This window comes from Caretta caretta, chromosome 13 (genome assembly GCF_965140235.1).
Source record: "Caretta caretta isolate rCarCar2 chromosome 13, rCarCar1.hap1, whole genome shotgun sequence".
Taxonomy (NCBI): Eukaryota; Metazoa; Chordata; order Testudines; family Cheloniidae; genus Caretta; species Caretta caretta.
In genome coordinates this window covers 4,051,925-4,074,641 of record NC_134218.1, presented here as the reverse complement: position 1 = coordinate 4,074,641, position 22,717 = coordinate 4,051,925, and the positions used below count along the sequence as shown (strand labels likewise).

The 22,717-nt window shown below is 45.4% G+C and overlaps 2 protein-coding genes across 11 annotated transcripts in view; one reads left to right on the top strand and one right to left on the bottom strand.

Moving 5' to 3' along the window:
- Positions 1-4,181, bottom strand: part of RTEL1 (regulator of telomere elongation helicase 1) — a 120,267-nt gene extending 116,086 nt beyond the window's left edge. For 7 of the 9 annotated variants that reach the window (XM_048820401.2, XM_048820406.2, XM_048820407.2 and 4 more), the window contains exons 1-2: positions 3,721-4,045; positions 1,979-2,095 (exon numbers count right to left, since the gene is read on the bottom strand). In XM_048820401.2, coding sequence (XP_048676358.2) covers positions 1,979-2,080 — 102 coding nt within the window. In that variant the 5' untranslated portion in view covers positions 2,081-2,095; positions 3,721-4,045. The other 2 variants (XM_075118660.1, XM_048820402.2) reach the window with 2 other exon arrangements.
- Positions 4,182-4,378: 197 nt separating this feature from the next.
- STMN3 (stathmin 3) overlaps positions 4,379-22,717 on the top strand; it is a 47,229-nt gene continuing 28,890 nt past the window's right edge. The window contains exons 1-2 of one of the 2 annotated variants that reach the window (XM_048820417.2): positions 4,379-4,557; positions 14,694-14,812. In XM_048820417.2, the coding sequence (XP_048676374.1) occupies positions 14,794-14,812 (19 nt within the window). In that variant the 5' untranslated portion in view covers positions 4,379-4,557; positions 14,694-14,793. Of the gene's footprint in view, positions 4,558-14,645; positions 14,813-22,717 lie in introns of both variants that reach the window. The other variant, XM_048820415.2, reaches the window with a different exon arrangement.

Sequence of the window (22,717 nt, the reverse complement as noted above, 5' to 3'; positions counted from 1 at the left end):
AGTCTGGTGGAGTGGGAAGCAGAGAGTATATGAACAAGGAAGGAGAAAAACTAGGTATTTTTTCACTAGTAGTTTAAATTGTAAGAGTCGCCTTTCGCAGTTTGCAACCCAGATAACTAGGGCCCTACCAAATTCACAATTCACTTTGGTCAATTTTACAGCCATGGGGGTCTTAAAAATTAGTCAATTTCAGGATTTCAGATGTTTACATCTGAAATTTCAGGTGTTGTAACTGTGGGGGGTCCTGATCCAAAAGGGGATCGTGGGGGGGGGGGGGGGGGTTTCTAAAGCTGTTGTACGGGGGTTGCAGGATTGCCATACTCACTATCGTGCTACCTTCAGACCCCAGCTCTGAAAGCAGCAGCTGCAGAGTTTCCTGCAGCTGGAAGAGGCTCCCAGAGGTGGAGGTAGGTCCAATCTCCCCAGTGCTGCTGAGAGCACCCCAGCCAGGGGCTCCTGGCTGCTAGTCAGGGCCAGTGGTGGATTACTGCATGGGCCCATGGGGCTCGTGCCCAGAGGCCCGGGACAATTTGAAAAATGGTTGCCCTGGCAGGAGCCATGAGGGAGGTGGGGGGGAGGGGGGCAAGACTGGGTGGCCCGGAGCCCGGGCAGAAGCCATTGAGGACAGCAGCCCTGAGCCCAGGCACCCCGAACCCCAGCTGGAGCCATGGGGGGGGGAGGGGGGGCAGAGGCAGAGCTGCGGGTGGTAGCAGCCCCCAACCCAGGTCCCTGAGCCTGGGCAGGCGCCACAGGGGATAGAATCTCTGAGTCCTGGCTGGAGCCACCGGGGGGAGCGGAGGAGAAGCAGCCCCAAGCTCAATCACCCAGAGCATAGGGGCTCGGCGGGGGGGCAGCCCCGGGCAGGAGCTGGAGCTGCGGGGGGTGACAGCACCCAACCCAGGTCTCTGATCCCACGTTGGAGCTGCAGGGGGTGGAAGCCCCAAGCCCCAGCCGGAGCTGTGGGGGCGGGGGAGGGGAAGGGAGAGAGGCAGCACCCTGGGCAGGAGCCATGTGGGAGAGGGAGCGGAAGCCCCAGAGCTCAGGTGCCTGAGCCTGGGGAAGAGCCATGAGGGCCAGCAGTCCGGAGTCCAGCTCTGGAGCTGCTGCAGCACAGAAGTGAGGGTGTATCACCCTCACTTCTGCGCTGCCTGTGGAAGTGGGTCTGATCTCTCCCCATAATCGCAGTGCAGGAGACGGACAGGTCCTGTCCCTCCCCAGCCCTGCTGATTTCCGGGAGATCAAATTTCACAGGAAAGGGCTTATTTCACAGTCTGTGACACGTTTTTCACAGCTATGAAATTGGTAGGGCCCTACAGACAATTTTACATAAATTACAATCTAGCTTCTACAAACTGTGATTTGTGATAAATGCACAGCCTCTTTCTTAAAAAAGATTTTTTTCACATTATCAAAAAACATTTACCCACCATGCTATACAAACAGCCTTTAAATGTTACAATACCTTCAAAACATCTGATACGCTAATCTATTTATTTTCATCTTTGTTTCGCTTAAAACCACCAAACTGATTTTTTTAATTAAAAAAAAAGGGCTTGCTCTTGGGTTCGGACCTGGCCTCCTTTGACAGAGAAATCCTCACAGTTATGAGCCTCTTCCCCCACCCAGACCCAAAAAATCTACATTATAAATTTTACCCTCTTGAGGTACGGTGTTATATCATGGCCTGGTACTGCTTGTGGACGGAATCAGATTGTATTATAAACACAATATAGAGCCCTGGGCGAAAGCCCTATAAAGAGCGGGCTCTGTAACATGATTATAATTCAACCTGATCACAGGTAAAACCCTGTCACTTGACACAGTAAAATCTGCATTGTAGGTAGAAGGAATTATTTTGGAAACACTGATACTCCAAATCCTAAATTGCCCTTCCCACCCATTCCCCAACACAAATGAATCCCAAAGGAGTCCACCTGACCAGTGCTGGAAATTTACTGTAACCTCTCCCAGTGCTTACCTTCTGGAGACACTCAAGCACTTTAGTCATGTATTCCTCCTGACATCTGTATGGTTGAAAAGGAAAGTCCACTGCGATGCCATTTAACGTTATCTTGGGCATACTTTATCTTACACACTGAAAGCACAGAAACCAAGAGCATGCTTTACCACGTATAATTTACAGCACACAACAAGAGGCGTATATGCTAAATATGTACATACTGCAACTTCTCATTAAAACCAATTGAAATTACACTTATATGGTAGAAGAGAGTATTGTCATTTCATTTTTAGGCAACAATATTGCCAGCAAATCACTATTTACAACAGGTACAAAGTTCACAAGGATTTAGGGCCCAATTCTGCTAAGATCTAAGCACATTCTTCTAAGTAGTCCAATGCGTGCAATGCAACTACTCACAGGAGTAAAGTTATTCACAAACTTCAATCTTTGTAGAATCGCACCATTAATGCAGCCACAGAATACGCCAAATTTATTATTCTATTTATGTTTGTTGGGGGCATTTAGTGGAATAGAATGGGCAGTCCATCATTGGAAAGTGTAAATAAATTGATACTGTCAATTTAAAGTTATATATATCCAGAGCATGGAAGAGATGCATGTAGTTTAATGTTAAACACAGAGAGCATAAATGACTTGGTCACCTCAAATACCCCCAATCCTGTCAAGTCTCCCTGCTTTGGGAGAGTCCCTCCTATCTATTCACTTCAAAGATCTGTTTCTAGAATAAGTTTGCTGTTTACATCTCAAACATTTTAAATGTCACTTTTTTTTTTTTTTAAAGTGTGCCTCATTCAAATTGCACAGGCTTCCAGCAGCCTTGCCCACACAAGTCCTGGGATTTTGTCACCTTTGTCCCAAGTTTCATACTTCTTAAAATCTCCTAACTGTGCACATGTATCGTAATAAGTACTTTGCACGAGGCCTTATTCACATGAAAAAGTTGCACCTAAAAATGAGGTCAACCTAGCTACTTCACTCAGGGTTGTGAAAAATTTCATGCGCTGTGCAACATAATTAAGTTGACTTACGTCCCACCATAGACACAGCTAGATCGAAGGAAGAATTCTTCCAGAGACCTAGTTAGTGCCTCTCAGAGGTGAATTAACTGTACTGATGGAAAAACCCTTCCACTGATGTAGGAAGTATCTATGCTATGGTGCTCAGGGTCGCCACACACGTTCCCGGAATACTGGACATTTCAGCACTTCCAGGAACAGTGGCAGTGCATCTGCATGACCTTGGCCCTGCCAGCCCCACCTACCTGACCTTGCATGCAGAAATGTGTTCAAGGTCAGGTGGGTGGGGATGAAGTACTGTTCAAAATGCCATTCCCCCAAATGATATCGACAAAGCCCTGTCCAGTTTCGTCCCAGTAGCGGATAGGGGGCAAACCACCTACAAAAGGAACTGTCTTGTATAAAATCAGACAAGTGGCCTCCCCAGCACCGTAGCTGAGCCGCTGTAGTGTAGTCAGTCTAAGACAGTGGTTTTCAACCTTTTTTCATTTGCAGACCCCTAAAAAATTTCACGTGGAAGTGCAGTGCCCTTTGGACATTTTACGCATAGTCTGTGGACCCCCAGGGGTCCATTCCCCACCCCCCCAGACTGAAAACCACTCTTCTAGGGTAAGGACAGCCTTTTGCACACCCCTCAGCCCTAGTCCGCAGACCCTCAGGGGTCCACCGCCCACAGGCTGAAAACCTAAGCTGATTAGGAGTCAGGTTAAGGTAAATCACCATGGGCCGCAGGGGAGCTGAAATAAGCAGATCCACGCAGAGGCTTTGTACACCCGCTGCCTTCCCTCATGAGCCGGCCAGAGGCGCAGAACCGCGGCGGCCCGGCCCCGAGGGGTCCTAACGAGGGTCGGGGGCTGTGATGGGCTCCCCAGGGCGCTGCTCCCCTGGTTACCCCGGAAACACCGCGGGCGCTGCAGCCCCCTGGCCCAGGCTCAGAGCGGCCGGGCTAGGATGAGGCGGGGAGCCAGGGCCCGCGCTCCGGGCAGCGGCGGCCCACGGAAGAGGCCAAGCCCGGAGCAACCAGTAAAATGGCTCGCGCCACCCCTCCCTCACCTCCCGCTCTGGCGCTCGCAAAGGCCCGCGCCCGGCGCTCGCAAGGCCCGCCCACCGCAGGCGCAACCGTGACGCACTTCCTGAGCCCGCCCCGCGCCGTCATCCTGTACGTCACTTCCGCCTCCTCCATCCCCGCCAGGATAGCTCTCGCGAGAACTCGCCCTGCGGGGCGGCGTGTTTCGCCGCGTGAGCGAGCGGCCGAAGCGAGGGGTCGTTGGCAGCGGGATGCGGGCCTCGTGTAGGGAAGGAAACCGAGCGGCCAGGGCCTGGCCCAGGAGGTGCCCGGTAGAGCGACGCCATTTTGGGGGTGTCCTTTGCTCGCCTCAGTGAGAGGAGCCAAGTGTTTCGAATGAATCCGGCCCCTTCGGAGGCGGGTTGGCTCCCCTCAGGCGGCTGCCTGACCGGCCCCAGCGGGGTTGAGCGGCTCTTCAAGCCCTACCTTAAAGGCCCACGAAACTCTTTGTCAGAGGTGGTGGCTGGGTGACCGGATGTCCTGATTTTGAGGTGTTTTTCTTACATAGGTTCCTATGACTCCCCCACCCCCTGTCCCGATTTCTCACACTTGCTGTCTGGTCGCCCTAGGTGGTGGCCTTGGCCAGCACCTCTCTCCCGTGCGCGGTTCTGCTTGGGGTCGGGTGGCTGCTCCTGGCCCTTCCCAGGTAGCCGAGTTTCAGGGGTGTGCGTGTGACGAGTGTCAGGCTGTGCAGGACCCTTGCTCTCCCTCTTCCAGGTTTAGTGTTACGTCATCCCTTCCAGCTGTGTGGTGTCTGCAGCAAGAATGCTAATGCGACCTGCCAGGTGTCTTGTGTTCGTGGGGGATGCAGACCCCCTTTGTTTTCCTCTTCCCTTCAGTTCCCTGTCACTAGCTCCTTGTCACTGCACGTGTCCAGGACCTCCTGCATCGGAAGCTCAATTACTCAGACCAAGGGCTTCCCCCAGATGTCGATGCTCACAATGAATTCCTGAGTAACTTCGGAGAGATGGGTTTCAGAGTAGCAGCCGTGTTAGTCTGTATTCGCAGAAAGAAAAGGAGGACTTGTGGCACCTTAGAGACTAACCCATTTATTTGAGCATAAGCCTTTGTGAGCTATAGCTCACTTCATCGGATGCAGCGGAGAGATGGGTTAGTCTAGGGCCTGTAAGATTCTGGCGCCCTGTACATGTATGTAATAAAAGGAGACGTGGTTTAATTAGATTCCCAGATTCTTCTATTATATTTCATGTACTCATAGAGGCTAGATATAGGAAGATAATATGAGTTCATCTACTACAGCTCTCTGTAAATGGTCCTGCTAATTCTGATGTTTTTGCATTTCCCCATACTACTAGACAGCTGTTGCATAGATAAGAAACAGAACATGGCCTCACATAGAGGTGCCACACAAACTTACAGATGCCATCCATTTCTAGCCAATCACAGGTGCTTCAGAATTTACAGGTGCCCTCAATTTGTAGTCAATCACACAGATGGTATTGTTTATACAGAAGTACCATAACTAATGCTTCATCAAATATTTGAAAATATTCTAGATAAAAGCAAACAAGCTTGAGTATATTACAAAATCTGACCTCTTTGCTGGCAGAGTCAGTAAAATTCTTTTTCTGGAGGTATTCAACTAGGGGAGATTACAGCTTCGGCTAGCCTTGCCTGGCAAGCTTGTCTTTGCATTGAAGTCATCTGACCTATAAATTGCCTGAACTTTAGCTATTTTGTTAGTGAACTACCTATGTACAGTTCACTTTAAGGCTGGGTCTGTATAAATGATTCTCATAGAGAACTTAAAAACTCCAGTTTCCCAACTTCAGCAGTCATAACAAAGCTATACTTAATAGAGCATGCTTAATTTATCTGTCCTTAATTTAGCCTTCAATAATTCAGGCTTCCGTAATTCAGTCATCCTTAACAGCATTTGTATGTTCCGTGAAGCAAAGATACTTGCTTTGCAGAATTGAGCATCTTTAACTGCGGAATTCTTAAAGAATGCATCATTAGGGTGAATACAGAAAATCTAATGTAGATACACAACATTTTGAATTTTAATTACACCAACCAAACTATTTAAATTTGCTGTGACTTTTAAGTCTTAATGAGATCTACAAAATATGTCAGATTTAAAATTTCTAGCTTCACCTCTTTTGAGTATGTGGAACATATAGAAAACAAACCATTCTTTTCCCACCCGTTCCTGCTATCCCTCCCAATGTTCCAGTAAAAAGTTGTTCAACTGCTTTTGCTCAGACTTTCTCGAAAAGGTGATCGCTTTGGGGTGAACCCAAGAACACAACATTTCAGCATAAAACAAATGGGTTTGGGAAAACTCTGAGCTACTACAGAAAATTGTGAGAGGAAGAAGTGTAGTGGAGAGTGAAGGTTAGAATTCAGTCTCTATCGTGAGTAGGGGGGGAGAAACCCAGTATCATTATCACATACACCATATCTCTTTGTAATTATTCTTTGTTGTACAATGAAAAGTAATATAAACATTCTGTTGAATTGTATTTTATTGTTTGCTACAGTTTACATTAACATAATAGTAGCTACTGCAGTCCTAGCACAAACAGAAATATGAGTCAGCTTATGCTCTTGTTCAGGGGCTGATGTGACTCAGCATTAGTTGGATGCTCTCTACCTTTCTATATAATTATTTGTCTGCACCATTTACCTTATTTGACCAACTCTGCAGCTTAGCACTGGCAGGTTTATTCCCCCCTCCCCCCGCTACTCCCATTTTCTTCCCAAGAACTGTAAAGGGATGTCTGGGAACAATAAACACAAACAAACAAAACCTCACAAGTTTATGGGAGATGGTTTTGTTTCTCATTATGATGCCCTTCACAAGAGAACCATAGATGTGTATTAAAGCCAAAGTATATCTCCAGGAGATTATAGTAATGCAGAAGATTTAAAGAATGGATACTGTTGACTATTACTCCAAGTCAGAGACTCAGATTTGTGCATTTCAGATGAAGGCTAACACTTAGTCTATAGATTTTGCACCATTATATGGAGCTGTACATCTTGTTGGCTTAGCTGTGCACACAAGACTCATTTTAAAATGTATGATACCTATGCCAGCTACACTATGGGTGCTGGGAGGGGGATATGTGAGTGATAGATTCTTGCTAATCCTTTGAATCACTGCATTCTGCTCCATTTGCCAGCTCCCCTGTTTTATCTGCATCATTTCATACTGTATGACTTTGGGCAAGTTTCTTCCTCTGTCTGCCTCAGTTTCTTCATCCGTTAAAAACAATAATAGTGCTTACCTATATCACAGGGATTTTGTACAGCTACAGTAATTACAATTTGTAAAGTGTTTTAATAACCTCAGAGCCCATGTGTATGTTGTTTTGTTTTTGGTTTTTTGTGCCAGAAAACAGTTTTGTATTTGTGTATGGTGAGTTTAGTGCATTTAAAGTCAACACATGAAAGTTGAAGATGGATCCTTTATGTTATACCAGAGCTTGGGATCTATTTCCGGGCTATCCATAAGGAATAAACACATTTAGGACTAACATAATAAGGCTTCTAATATCCGTAAGTAGGAAATAGGGCCTGTATACTTGCTGTTGTTATATTTATGGGCAACATACCCAGGGGAGACAATGGTTATCCCAGGGAGCAGAAAATCCAAAGACTAGAGTTGTATTCCCAACTCTGTTTGCCATACAAATTTGGGCAAGTCATTTAACTTTTGTGACTCAGTTTCTTATCTGCAAGAATGGCACTTATTTACCTCCACATTAAGAAAGAAGTTGCTTTTTTAGAATGTGTTCACTAACATACGATAACCCACCAGAGGTAAAATCCTACCATGGACAAGGTAGTTGTAGTTTCAACAAATGGTTAAACCTTCCCCATTTTTCATAAGAAAGACAAGGCGTATATAAATGCAAGGTATTTTTTGTTATATGCCAATAGGATTAAAGGTAATCACTCACTGTACCACCTTTAAATGGGAAACAAAACCTGGGATAGATCCCTTGAGATGTGCATGAAATATATGCCATTGCGTTAAACTACATAGCCCTGGTACATCTTCTAATTAGGAAACTGAGCATGAGATAAATCTTCTGCAATCTCACGCATGCATGATTCAAATAACTGCTCTGTGTATCACTGGCATATAGAAACACTGCAGGAGATGCGTGTAGGAAATATATGCTTAAAATACTATCAAAGCAGGATTCTCACTCCCAGATTCTCCTTCTTGGAATTTAGCTCTTTCGCACAAGAGTGGAGGAACTTCAATAGTTTTCAAGCTTTTTTTTTTTTTTTTTTTTTTTTTAACTCTTGAGGTTAGTGGTAGAAGTCTAGAGCATAAGTCAGGCCCCTAATGGTCTTTGCGTGGCACCTCTGCCAAGTATAAATGTAGCTTTTGAATGTTCCAGGTAGTTCTTTCAAATGAGACGCTCTCGGAAGAACTATGTCTTGATTGGTTTCAGAGTAACAGCCGTGTTAGTCTGTATTCGCAAAAAGAAAAGGAAGACTTGTGGCACCTTAGAGACTAACCAATTTATTTGAGCATGAGCTTTCGTGAGCTACAGCTCACTTCATCGGATGCATACCGTGGAAACTGCAGAAGACATTATATACACAGAGACATCCCTTTGGATGGGCTATTACCAGCAGGAGAGTGAGTTTGTGTGGGGGGGGGCGGAGGGTGAGAAAACCTGGATTTGTGCTGGAAATGGCCCAACTTGATGATCACTTTAGATAAGCTATTACCAGCAAGAGAGTGGGGTGGGAGGAGGTATTGTTTCATGGTCTCTGTGTATATAATGTCTTCTGCAGTTTCCACGGTATGCATCCGATGAAGTGAGCTGTAGCTCACGAAAGCTCATGCTCAGATAAATTGGTTAGTCTCTAAGGTGCCCCAAGTACTCCTTTTCTTTATGTCTTGATTGAAGTTTGTCCACATAAGATAAAAACTTCGACTTCAGGGAAAAATAAAAAAACAGGTGCAAGAGAAACACCTCAAAAAAGGAAATCTCCAAACTCTGAAGGGAGGTTGATGAGTGAGTGGATCATGCAAGATAACATCTTTGGAGAAGCATAGTTACAAGATAAGTCATTTTCCCTTCACTACAGAGACCATCTGTACAAGATTCTTGCTCCTGGAGAGTAAGAATTTTGGGATGTGATGAAAATGAGAGCACAGATCAGATCATCCATAAAGCAGGTCAATGCCAATAGTGTGAAGGTAATTTTTTTTCTTTATAGATAGAAGAGCAGATTAAAGATGCCAGTCACCATCCTCTTGAAGAGGCATAATGGGTCCCAGGGAAACCATTTTCAAAAGACATCTTTTGTTTGACCACATAGTTATTTAATTCCTTGAGATCCAGATGGGGCCAGAGTCCTTTTGTCTTTTTGACTATCAGGAAGTACCTGCAATAAATCGCCTTCCCTCTTTCACACTCAAATTTTAATTAAATAGACCTATGAAGTAGGCGCGTAAGTAAATATTACCCATTTTTGCAAAGGAGGAAACTGATCCCTTTTCATAAGAGGGGAAGCTAAGGCCGAACAGTAATCAGTGCTGGAATCAGGACTAGCCCATAGGAGAAATTCCTGGCTTTCAGTTATGTGCTCAGGCTATTAAGCAATGCATCATTTTATTGTTTGCAGCCTCTAGATGTAATGGTCAAGGTCAGGACCACTGTCTTCTTTAAACAGGCCCTTAACCAGTTTTAGATGTATTTGTCCCACTCTGAGTCAGATGCTGCATTTGTAACACATTACAACTTTTACAAGAGAAGGCAGGTTGGAGCATTTCATATTAGATTGGTGTTTATGCAGACTGAACTATAAGATGAGATGGCAGGTTTTGCCTGCAGCCTGTAGTCTCTTCCTTGAAGTCTGTCATTGGTACAGGCAAGACAAGTGGAAGGAGACTCCAAGATGGCCAGAATCCAGGCTTCCCTTCACATTTTCACCTGATTGATTTGATGCAGTTCCTCCTCCTGATCTTTTACACAACTTAGCCTCATTTTCTTTCCCGTCTGAAGTGCACATGGCAGGCACCAAAACAGAATCAGTCAGGATGTCCCACTTGTTTCTTTTGCCTTTAGAGAGACATTTTTCTGATTTAGTGCTGATGTTGCTATCGCTGGGTTTTCTCTCTCTCAGTTGCTAAATACTGCAGCGGTACCTGCAAGCTGGCCTCAGTTGGTATTCCTGCTAGACAATCAGATTCTTTTTCTAACTTTCTCATGTATTATTTATTAATTTCAGGCTGTTGCCTGAGTACCATTTACTTTTGAATTTCATGTCAGACAAGGCAGACTGTCCCGTTCCATCTCATGATAATAGCTGGGATGGTCAGGAATTTTCAGGAGACAAATTCTGAAATATCCCTGGAGACATAAAAGTTCAAATTTGATATTTTTAAAATCAACATTTACAGACCACCCTGAAAAGCAGTCATTAAAAAAATATGGACTGAAGGTAATGTGTCTGATCTGTACAAAAGAAGACTGAGGGGGAAGCTAAAACCCAAGGATGGGAGCACCAGTGTAGGCCAACCTCCTGTGGCTGTCAGAATTTTAACTTTGAGGCGATAACTGCAGATTGATTGATATCCATTAATTCAAAATCCATTTGTTATGAACAGATCAAGCGCTAGATTCTCAGGTATGCCAAAACCCTGGTGCACCCGGCAGAAGGTGCATTATATCACCTCTCCCCCTAGTCCTGGGTGCTGGTTTGACTGTCAGCACAAATTAGGACAGCTTCTGGGATGCTCTAAATGCCATCAAAACCGTATCAGGAAAGCTTATGCCCAAATACATTCGTTAGTCTCTCAGGTACCACAAGGACTCCTCGTTTTTATCAAAACTGTAGTTACTCTGTATATAGTAGTAGAGCCCTCTCTAACTTGAAGCTATACTACTTAGCAGCACAATTACTTTATACCATAGCAGTCCTGGCCAGTGCATTGCATACCCCACAGACAGATCAAACAAACCTTCACTGGCTAAGTCAGCTTGGAAGACAGAAGCCTGAAAGGAGCTGCACTGATATTAGCTTTAGTGACACAAAAGCCAAAAAAAAGCAAAAAATTAAAATTGAAATGTTTTGTTTCAGCATTTTCTAAAATGAAACATTTTGATTTTTCAATTCAAAACAACTTCTTGTTTTGAAATCCTTTAATTTCATTTTTAAACATTTAAAAACCTTTAAAAATGCTCAAAACCAAAATGATTCCCTTCCCTCCAACTTTTTTGAATTGCCAGAAAACTGAAATATCCATTATTCACCGAGCTGCAAAGAAGACACTGCCCCATGTGAAACTCGGAGAGAGATTGTGACTCCGGAGATCCCCAGTGATCTGGGATAATACCCACACTGCACTATCCTTTTGGATGTTGCAGCCTGCTTCACAGACTTGCCTGGTTAACTTTGCAGGCCAGTGCTGAGGTCCATGTCCACCATTCCTCTACTTTGGCGTGACTGCACATCTTGGGGTGCCAAGAATATTAACCTCATGTCATGGATGACTTCAACTGTGTGTAATTACATTCCGCTGATTAAACAGCTGTTGTATTCCCTCTCCCCCTCCCCCCCCCCCCAGAGGTGGCTGCCCTTCAGTGTTGGGGAAAATGATTAGTACTTATGCTGTAAATTCAATGAGAAGGTAAAATCTGTAAAGCCCGCTGGGATAGATCTGGAGGAAAGGTACTAAATAAATGCAGGAACATTAGACTGTTATCATTCTGATGCCCATGATAGAAGATTACTATAGCCTACTTTTAATTTTGTGTCTTCTAATACCTGTGATGTGAATTTGGATTCGTAATATTATTTTAAGTTGTTTGTTTTTGGTTTGCTTGGTGTGTATTTCACATGCTAGTGTCTAGAATATGTACTCTCTACTGTCACAGAATGAATGGTTTCCATCCTTGTATCTGCTTTCACCAGATCCTAGGCAGCCAGCACCATATGTATCTTATAAGATAATAAGCCTTAGAGGAGATTATTGTGGGTTCCTGTTGAGATGCAGAATGTATTGATGAGGCTTCTGTCGGGAGGAAGGATGGGAAATTTCAGGTGGAATTTTCTTCTGAAATTGACCTTTTGAGCTTCATAGACTAAAAGGGGAATCAGAGACCTGCCGTTTATGATCTGCACCTTTCATGTGGTGCATAGTTGGGAGCTCTTTTCAGCACCACTGAAAGGATGACATGCCAGAGAAAAGCTTCCCATAGGGGAAAAAGTCCAGGAAATTTTAATTATGATTTTTTTTAAAAAAAAGTCACATTTTTCATAATGGAAAAGTCTGAAAGACATGCGTGCCACAAACCAGTCTCGCTGCTGATTCTACTTGAATACCCATCATTCCCAATAATCTGCCTGGTTAGTTATCACATGCCATAGACGCAGAGGGGGACCAATTACATCAGTGGAATATACACACCTATTTTCCTGAATCCCTTCATAAAATATTGCAGACCTTTTCCTGCCTGATACTTTCAAACTTGTCCTGCCCCAAATCAGGGGCAGCTTGGAAAAGAAATTACATTTAAAATAGGGAAGAAAAAATAACTTGGAACATTAGACATCTACCTACAGTCATTATTTGAATATTATTTATATAAACAGTAGTACTTAGAGCTTTTGACCAATATGGGAGCCCCATTGTGGTAGGCACTGTACAGACACATAGTGAGAGACAATCCCTGCACCAAAGAGCTTGTATTTGAAATAGACGAGACATGGAAAGGGAAAAAAAGCACAGAGAGGTGAAATGACTTGCAAAAGATCATGCAGCAAGCCAGAAACAGAACCCAAATTTCTGGAGCCATAGTCTGTTGTCTGATCCACTGGCCTATATGGCCATCTTATCTCTATAGCCTTTGTTGCCACCCACACAACTCCCCAATCTCTCAGAAGGAGCATCATAGCACAGGCACTAGTTAATCTGCCCATTCTCCTCCCGTTTCCCACAGAATGTTTTGTAATTAAGGCACATGCTACAAAGCTAACAGTTACCAGGTTGAAAGTCTTCCCTATGCTTTTCAGAGTAAAGGGAGTCATACGCCTGGGATGTGGCAAGAAGAAAATAGATCCTGTCAGATTGGTTGGGTAAATCAAAGAAAGCATTATTATCAAGTAAAGAGCAAAAGTTACCCCAGCTGCATTGCAAATAGGGAAATGAACTGTGGATGGCTGTAAGGCATGCCTGTCTAAGTTTAGGCTGCTGGCCTCAGCTACAAGCTTTTGGGGGGATTTCTTGGGACTACCTATTAAGTCTGAGGACTTTCATCCCAGGAAGTGGGTGTGGGGATAACTGTAGTTGCTACAGCCATGAAATAGGCATTTGAAGGAGGGTAACAAAGCATCCAGGTGGGCCACAAAGAAACCTGTTCCATAGCCCACTGTTGTCCAGGTTTCTTTAAAGTTGGGGATATATTAATAATATTATTCTCCTGAATTAAAATTTTAATTTGTACTTTTTTCCCTCCAAATGACAGAGACCCTCCCTTCCTCCCAACCTTAAGGCATTAGGACAAACAGGGATTGGAGGTAGAATTTAGCTGAAGGGGAAAATCAATTTCCTTTGAGAGGCGGGTATTGTCTGTGACTTCTGTGCTAAGCAGGGATGTCTGTGGCTGCTTGAATAAGCTGTAATTTCCTGCAGCTGCTGGGATGGGTTGGGAGTGTCTATATTGCAGCATGCTGGATAATTTTGGGGTGTTTGAGGATGAAGCTGGCAGAATAGTGTGAGGAACCTAAAGCTGATGAGGTTAATGGTGGATAAAAAATAATGCGGTGAAGATCGTACTGCCACAACTGGATGAATAATACAGGGGTGCCTGCGGCACTTACTGTGAAAGAGGTGGCGTTTTTCTGGTTCCTCAATGGGTGTGTGGAATAGACTTAGAAACCATCATAAAGCATAGAGTGTATCAGCCCCTAGCAACAACCACCAGAGAGGAGATGATACAAAATGTAAAAGCCCAAACACCCAGAAGAAAAAAAAGAAGCCCCGCTGGATGCAGAGGGCTGGATTCTCCTCTCCCTCACATCAGTTTCCCAGCAGCGTAGCCCCCTTGACTCCAGTAGAACTTCTGGTTTACGAGTCAGAGGAGAATCAGACCTACAGATTCCTATTTTTCTCAGGTCACTCTTCCCCTTCCCTATCTGTGTAAAGCAGCTGGTGTTTTTCCCCTGGTTCTCCTGGCCACCAGCCATGGCCCCTCAAGGGTTTGCTGGCTTTGAGAGAGTTTTTCCCTTTTAAAAGAAAAAATAAATTACATGAATCTGCATACTTTTTTTTTTTTGTCAATTGAAAGCTAAAGAGAGAGAGAGAAAAAGTGCCAGGCTAGTCCATCTACAGCAGAAAAGGGAGGGATGGAGAAAGAGAGAGAAAAATTTCTTTTATAGAGCCCAAGATTGGGTGTAGCTCCTTGCCCTCCCCCCTCGATTCTCTCTGTATTTATAGCCGTAAAACTGTGGCTCTGGGAAGAATCTGACATCAAAGCCACCCAGGAAAGAAGGCCAGGTTCACTAATTAATATTCTGAACTGGTGACCCCCGTCTCTTTCTTTCCACCCACTTCTCTCAGTCTCTCTCTCTCCTCCTTCAGATGGCTGCAGCCCCCTACAGCTGAGTCAGATCTTCCTCTGTTCCACAGCATTGCAGCACTTCAGCGGAAAGCCAGCAAGGCGTTCTTTCGCTCCTCCCTACTACTGCATCTCCCCTCCAGCATCCACTCTGCTATCCACCTCGCCACCATGGCCAGTACTGTGTCAGGTAGGACCAGCATGGATTTTTTTTATATCAATCATTTAAAACATCGTTGTTGTTGTTTATTATTGTTTCCAGTGTGAATTTTGCTTTCATGCTGGGAGGGTTCTCCGAGGGACAGACAGCTGGTTTGGCAACATTGTCTTTTTTTTCCCCCATTTGATATATGAAAGCTGGGTGGGATTTTTTTTTTCACCTGTATCCACAGTAGTTAAAACCTGCCTACTTAAAAAATTCCTGACCTTAAAATGTGACACTTGAGATATGCTTAGTGCATATCAAATAATATTACCTGTCAAATAATATTTTGTGGTCACATCACATGGTAATTTTAAAAAAAATCACTTGTTCATTTTTGGAAGAAGGGATGGGGAGGGGCTGGGAATTGCATTTTTACATTGGTAAAGACCAGGCACTGTACAAGTGGGTCAAGGAAAGAGACATAAGCAAGAAATTGAAAATTATGCTTTAAAAAAAAATGGAGCTTGCTTTCTGTGCATTCCCAGAGCCTTGCATCCATCAGGATGCATTGCTCCATTATAAAGTGTTGTAGGGGAGTGGTCCTCTGATGCTGCTGAGTGAAATCCAATGCTGCAAGGGAAGCCCTTCCTCCTTCCTGCAGTAATACTGGGAATAATACCATTGCTGCCTCTTGTTTTCCTAGGTTAGGCACTATCTGGTTTTGACATTCAGATTAGCCTGCAGCATGTCAGGCTGCGGCGAGAATGGTGCAACCTTTCTGTGAAACTGGTTCCTAGAGATGGGTCTTATAGCACCTTGCTGGGGAGCTGCGCAGGTGGGGGAACAAGGGAAGGGTTCATGTGGATGGAACTGGAGCTCAGTGAGGAAGAAAATAAAAGTGCTGATTTACACCTGAACAATGGATGCTTGTTGAGAGTGTCCCCCCCCCCCCCCTTCTTGAAACAGCTCTGATTCCTTCTATGCTGCGTTAAAGAGGAGGAGGCTTTATGAAAGATGGGGCAAGCAAAATAATCATAAAGGGTTGGAATGGGGGGCTGAATGGGAGTGGAGGAGGAAAGGACAAGGTGTGTTCTGTTCCAGACCCTCTCCCATCCAGGGAACTTGCTGAAAGGAAGACAGAGCAGCCTTTCTTGGTGCATTCACTAGCTTCACCCCTGTGCTCTCTGCAGTGCATTTTCTGTTCTTTTTTCCTTTTAAAAAGACCACTAAAGCCGGGAGGGGGGAAGGAAAAGAGGGCTGGGAGGGGGCACTGGGGGATGTGTGTAGGGATGCAGCTAATCCAAAGCAGGCTTTGTATATGATTAGGAAACCAAAACTAGCCAATGTTAAAAATGTTTGCCCTTATGCTAGAAAATCTGCAGGCATGGGAGAGGATGTGTGAGGGAGAGAGAGAGCACCCTTTTGCCTGTGTCATTGAATGTGTGCTAGTGTTTATTCTGAAGGCCCCACCCATCCATCTTGCTTTATTACAGAATTGGTTCTGGTCTAATTTGAATTGCAGGGAGCTCAGCAATCTAAACCAAGATTGCATTCAGCCTGACACAAATGAGATGGTGGGTGTGACATGCATAAGTACCAGAGCAGAGGAATCAAGAGACAGCAGTTATTATAGCTGAAGGAGAAGAGAGAAAATGGAAACTTGGTATATGACAAGGAGCAGGGCTGAGTCTCAGCCAGTGGACTTTGCAGGGGTCAGTTCTCTATTCAGTGTTGCACTTACAATAGGAATAGAACGAAGGCTGCAAAGGCAGGAAAAACAGGCAGATTTTGTAAATGAAAGAGAGACTTCTTTTTCCTTTATTCTTTCTGCTTTATTTCTCTCTTTATCCCGAGCAAAAACAAATCAGTGCTGGAGAGAGAGAGCAGCTGTAATTGTTTGCAGCCAATGCCCAAGGGCTTGTATCCCTAGGGAAGATTTCCTGGGGTCTGTTAAAATAAACAAATCCCTCAGATGAAAAGGAAACCAGTCCTGCTTGCCCTGCTTCACCAGTTTGTTTCAATTCTCACCAGACTCTCTAGGTACTTCCTTCTTGCCATGATTGTCAACTTCAGTGATAAAGCAGGAGAAGCAGCAGCACATGCTCAGTGCAGGCTCAGCTGCAGTGATGGCCATGCTATGCTGACAGCTATTCACACATGCTCTGGTGAATCCTTAGAGAGTCACAGGGACTAAATTTCAGAGCAGCAGCCCTGTTAGTCTGTATCCGCAAAAAGAACAGGAGGACTTCTGGCACCTTAGAAACTAACAAATTTATTTGAGCATAAGCTTTCGTGAGCTACAGCTCACTTCATCGGATGCATGCAGTGGAAAATAGAGTGTGGAGATTTTATGTACACGGAGAACATGAAATAATGGGTGTTACCATACACACTGTAATGAGAGTGATCAGATAAGGTGACCTATTACCAGCAGGAGAGAAAAAAAACCTTTTGTAGTGATGATCAAGGTGGGCCATTTCCAGCAGTTGACAAGAAGGTGTGAAGAACAGTGGGGGTGGGAATTAACATAGGGAAATAATTTTACTTTGTGTAATGATACATTCACTCCCAGTCTTTATTCAAGCCTAATGTAACTACGCTTTTTTGTATACCCCTAAAGAAAGAGTCCAGGACACATGACTGTGTCTACTCATCCATCACTGAAAGGCTTGTTTGGGCATATGAACAGGCAAAGGAATATTTGTGACCTCTCCTAGAGATTATGAAATGGTGTAGTATTGTGAAAGCCTTGTGGACTCTTTTTCTGATAGACGAGTGCATCTGGTGTGGTGGAGCCAGGCTGAATCACTGGTGTCTCTCATTTTGGTATGCACAAGTGGATACCACATGGCACATGGTCCTGGCATACCACATGGTGTGGTCCTGGAAAATCCCAGATGTTTCTCCTCACTAGATGGATGTTGGCATCATATGGCTTTATATGGCCCTGGTGGGTCCCCATGATTTCTTCTTCTGGACTCTATTAGCGGACACTCTGTAGCACTGGCATATATCTATTTTTTTTTTTGTATTAATGTTGTAATAGCGCCCAGAGGCCCCACTCAGATTCATCCCTACCCATCCTATCTATGCATCTCCAAGGTATTTCTTTAATGAACTGAGTGTACAAGGCTTATTTTAGACGTTCCTGTTACATCTAGCAGGACTTCAGTTTTACAAACCTAAGGAGTACAATGAAAGGAATAGTCTTTTTAAACCACTGTATCCAACCAGGGATTCCAAATCATTTTAAAATATTTGTTATTTCTCAGTCTATAAACCAGGTCTCCATCGATGACATATTGCAGAGCTTCTGAAATCCCTCAGATATTTCTAAGGAACCTTCTCTGAGGTATCTTAAGTGCTGGTACAGATTTGATGAATGTATTGTTTTAATGAAGTGAATAGACTCTCCTTCTGGAAAGGAAAAGTGGGGACTCAGTGGCATCATGGACCTTGGGGAAGTTTCTGTGAACTCTTCTTCTGAGGAGTAAATATGGAAATGGTGTAGCACTGGTATAAGCAGTGGCATTTGGGCATGGTCATTTTGGAGATAGGGAGCAAAATGCACAGAAGTTTTGCCTTCCTGCTCTGGGTAGGCCCAGAAAACCCCTGATTAATAAACCAAGCTGCATTCCATGAAGTTTAGAAATACTTTTCTGATTACTGCCTCTAGCATGGAATGCCCACTCCTCCTTACTCACTTCTCTGGACATGGGAGAAATAGGTGAGTTACTCTGAAATTGGGAAGGGCAAAGAAGGAAGGCTGTAGGTGAAATAAAAGCTTTTGGACTTACCTGCTCCACACTTACCTTATCCAGAACAACCCCAAATGCTCTGTAAACACCAGTTGTGCACAGTCCCAGACAGCATGTTCACAAGTGTCCAACCCACCACTTTCTTCTCAGACACAGGAGACAACTATGGACCATCCAGGTGTTAACTGGGTCTAAGGGCTGTTGAGTCTAACTCTTGGGTGAAACTCAAGAGAGCCAGTCAGTCTGAAAAGGTGTTACAGGAATTTGGTGAAGCTCAGCAAGCCTCCAACAGTTTTTCTCCCAGTTCTACTGAAGTTCATTGGAAACTCCATACCTTTCTGAGTTCTGCCCTTTGATCTTCTCCTTCCCTTTATGATATCATGCCTCCTTCTTTTAGGTTTGTGGCAAGGTTTCCATCAAGAGTCTCATCTAATGCAGGATTAAATTTAGGACCACATCTTCAGCTGGATCTGTGAGTGCAAAAGGGCTAAAAAGTAACTAGCTCTTACATGCCTCTTCTGGTGCACTGCAGCATTTCCCAGCTGGGTAACAGCTCCTTAAAGTCCATTATCAGCTGGTGTACTTCAGAACAGTCCCCTATCCACCTTAAATACTTATATGGCCTCCATTACCCTAGTATCTGAGCACCTGACAGTCTTTAATATTCTTATCCTGACTACAACTCTGTGTGGTCAGTCAGTGCTATCATCCCCATTGTACGGACAGGGAACCAAGGTCCAGAGAGACTAAGTGACTTGCTCAAGGTCACACAGGGAGTCTGTGCCAGAGCAGGGACATGAACCAAGGTCTCCCCCATCTCAGACCAACAACCTACCCGCTGGAATATCCTTCCTCTCTAGGCTCCTGGGTGTCTCCCCATTTCAACTATAGCTGAGAATCTAGTCCTAAATAGGTCTCATATGTACCAAAACCTTGGGTCACCTGCCCCCACTTGGACACGTTGATTTTCCTTTCTCAAGCACCTTACCCCCAAATAGCCTCTTTCCCTCTTCACCTCCCAGTTCCCCTTCGCTAAGTAGATTTGTGGTTTCTCACTGACTCAGCTGCTGCATCCAACCCACTTAGTCCACCAGACCTGGGCCTCAGCACTCCTGTCCTTCTCCTTCCATGGCCTCACTGAGAGATAGGCACAAACTAATTCTTTTATTGGGAGGGCCTCGGTAGTGTTGCATGGGAGCCTGAGTTCTGCTGCTCTCTCTCTCCCATCACTCAGAACAAAAAGAGAGGTAATCCAGATGGCCCAAACTGCTCTCTCCTACCCTGAGTGCAGACTGTCCTTCATTATTACACCTCTCCTGCCTTTCATCCAAATGGCATTGTGCTACTTGCTCTCTCAAGGGATGTCTTCAGTCAACTACCTTGGTCGCTGTGAAGCCACAGAATGGCATTGTCCGAGTCCTACTTTGGTACTGGAACCAGATGGGGGGGGGGAGGTAGATAACGTTCTGATCCATGCTACACCCCTAGACATAGAAATGGAGAGGAAGGCCTTCAGCCCAAAGTAAGTGAATGCACGGGGCCCCGCATTATGTGGGCACATAGGCCCAGGTTCTTACTTGTGGCCCCACAAGCTCTGTCTCTGTCTCTCATATGCTTTTTCTTTCTGTCTCTTCCTCCTCCTCCGTCTCTCACCAGCTCCCATGACAGTTCTGTTTTGCATTATGTCTCTGCTGGGGGATGGGTAATTTTCATCTCTCTTTCCTGCTTCCTGAATCATGGTTAGTATGCATGAGTCTTTAGCTCGCCTCCTGGGTGGCACTCTTCAGACTTTCCCCAGAGATCTTAAATAGGCTCCTGACAGGCAGATGCAGTCTCAGAAGTATATGGCTATTACCATATGAAATCTGTGTTTCCAATGCATTGAATAAATTACTTCCACTGCATGGGCTTTCTTGTGCCTGATAGGCACATCCCTGCATTAGGGTGGTGCAGAGTTACATTGCCTTGGGAACCTCAGCCCCTCCTGGACCTCACAGGCATGCAGGGGAAGCATATCTGGTGTACTGTCTCTTAGAACAATGCAGCATACTCTAATCCCTTCTCTGTGCCTAGCCAGCTTTACTGGCTGGTGCAGAAGTGGGCAGGACTATGATACAAGGAGAGGAGTTGCTAGGAGTGACTGCCGTGTTGCTGGCTGCCTGGGCAGGGATCAGAAGTTGAGGGAAGCCTTCTTGTGCCCTCTCCTCCATGAGCATCCAAATGGGGCCCGTCAGACTGGCCCCATATCAGCAAAACCTGCTCTACAAAAATGTAATTGAGGAGCTTCTAAATACTCAAACAAGGAGTGCTGGGAAGAGACTGATCTTCATGGCGTGGCCAGTCTCCTGAAGGGCTACAAAAGGCTATGAATACCCTTGTTACATGGCAGGGTTCAGAATCTTCCAACACTGTTACATCTCCCTTTTTCTTTTTGAAAGTCAAACACAAATAAAACAGGTTTCAGAGTAACAGCCGTGTTAGTCTGTATTCGCAAAAAGAAAAGGAGTACTTGTAGCACCTTAGAGACTTAGGGTATGTCTACACTACGGAATAAGGTCGAATTTATAGAAGTCGGTTTTTTAGAAATCGGTTTTATAAATTCGAGTGTGTGTGTCCCCACAGTAAATGCTCTAAGTGCATTAAGTGCATTAACTCGGCGGAGCGCTTCCACAGTACCGAGGCAAGCGTCGACTTCCGGAGCGTTGCACTGTGGGTAGCTATCCCACAGTTCCCGCAGTCTCCGCTGCCCATTGGAATTCTGGGTTGAGATCCCAATGCCTGATGGGGCTAAAACATTGTCGCGGGTGGTTCTGGGTACATATCGTCAGCCTCCCGTTCCCTCCCTCCCCCCGTGAAAGCAAGGGCAGACAATCATTTCGCGCCTTTTTTCCTGAGTTACCTGTGCAGACGCCATACCATGGCAAGCATGGAGCCCGCTCAGGTAACCGTCACCCTATGTCTCCTGGGTGCTGGCAGACGCGGTACGGCATTGCTACACAGTAGCAGCAACCCCTTGCCTTGTGGCAGCAGACGGTACAGTACGACTGGTAGCCGTCATCGTCATGTCTGAGGTGCTCCTGGTCGCCTCTGTGAGGTCGATCAGGAGCGCCTGGGCAGACATGGGCACAGGGACTAAATTTGGAGTGACTTGACCAGGTCATTCTCTTTAGTCCTGCAGTCAGTCCTATTGAACCGTCTTATGGTGAGCGGGCAGGCGATACGGACTGCTAGCAGTCGTGCTGTACCATCTTCTGCCGAGCAGTCATGAGATGTGGATGGCATGCAGTCCGTCTGCTGCCAGCCAAAGATGTAAAAGATAGATGGAGTGGGTCAAAACAAGAAATAGACCAGATTTGTTTTGTACTCATTTGCTTCCCCCCCCTCCCCTGTCTAGGGGACTCATTCTTCTAGATCACACTGCAGTCAAGGTGCAGCGAGGTAAATCTAGCCATGTATCAATCAGAGGCCAGGCTAACCTTCTTGCTCCAATAAGGACAATAACTTAGGTGCACCATTTCTTATTGGAACCCTCTGTGAAGTCCTGCCTGAAATACTCCTTGATGTAAAGCCACCCCCTTTGTTGATTTTAGCTCCCTGAAGCCAACCCTGTAAGCGCCCCTCCCAGCGTCAGAGCAATGGCAAACAATCGGGCATCTGAGAGTGCTGTCCAGAGCAGTCACAATGGAGCGCTCTGATGGGGCTAAAACATTGTCGCGGGTGGTTCTGGGTACGTGTCGTCAGGCCCCCGTTCCCTCCCTCCCTCCGTGAAAGCAAGGGCAGACAATCATTTCGCGCCTTTTTTCCTGAGTTACCTGTGCAGACGCCATACCACAGCAAGCATGGAGCCCGCTCAGGTAACCGTCACCCTATGTCTCCTGGGTGCTGGCAGACGCGGTACGGCTTTGCTGCACAGTAGCAGCAACCCCTTGCCTTCTGGCAGCAGACGGTGCAATACGACTGGTAGTCGTCCTCATCGTGTCCGAGGTGCTCCTGGCCGCGTCGGCTGGGAGCGCCTGGGCAGACATGGGCGCAGGGACTAAATTTGGAGTGACTTGACCAGGTCATTCTCTTTAGTCCTGCAGTCAGTCCTATTGAACCATCTTATGGTGAGCAGGCAGGCGATACGGACTGCTAGCAGTCGTACTGTACCATCTTCTGCCAGGCAGGCAAGAGATGAGGATTGCTAGCAGTC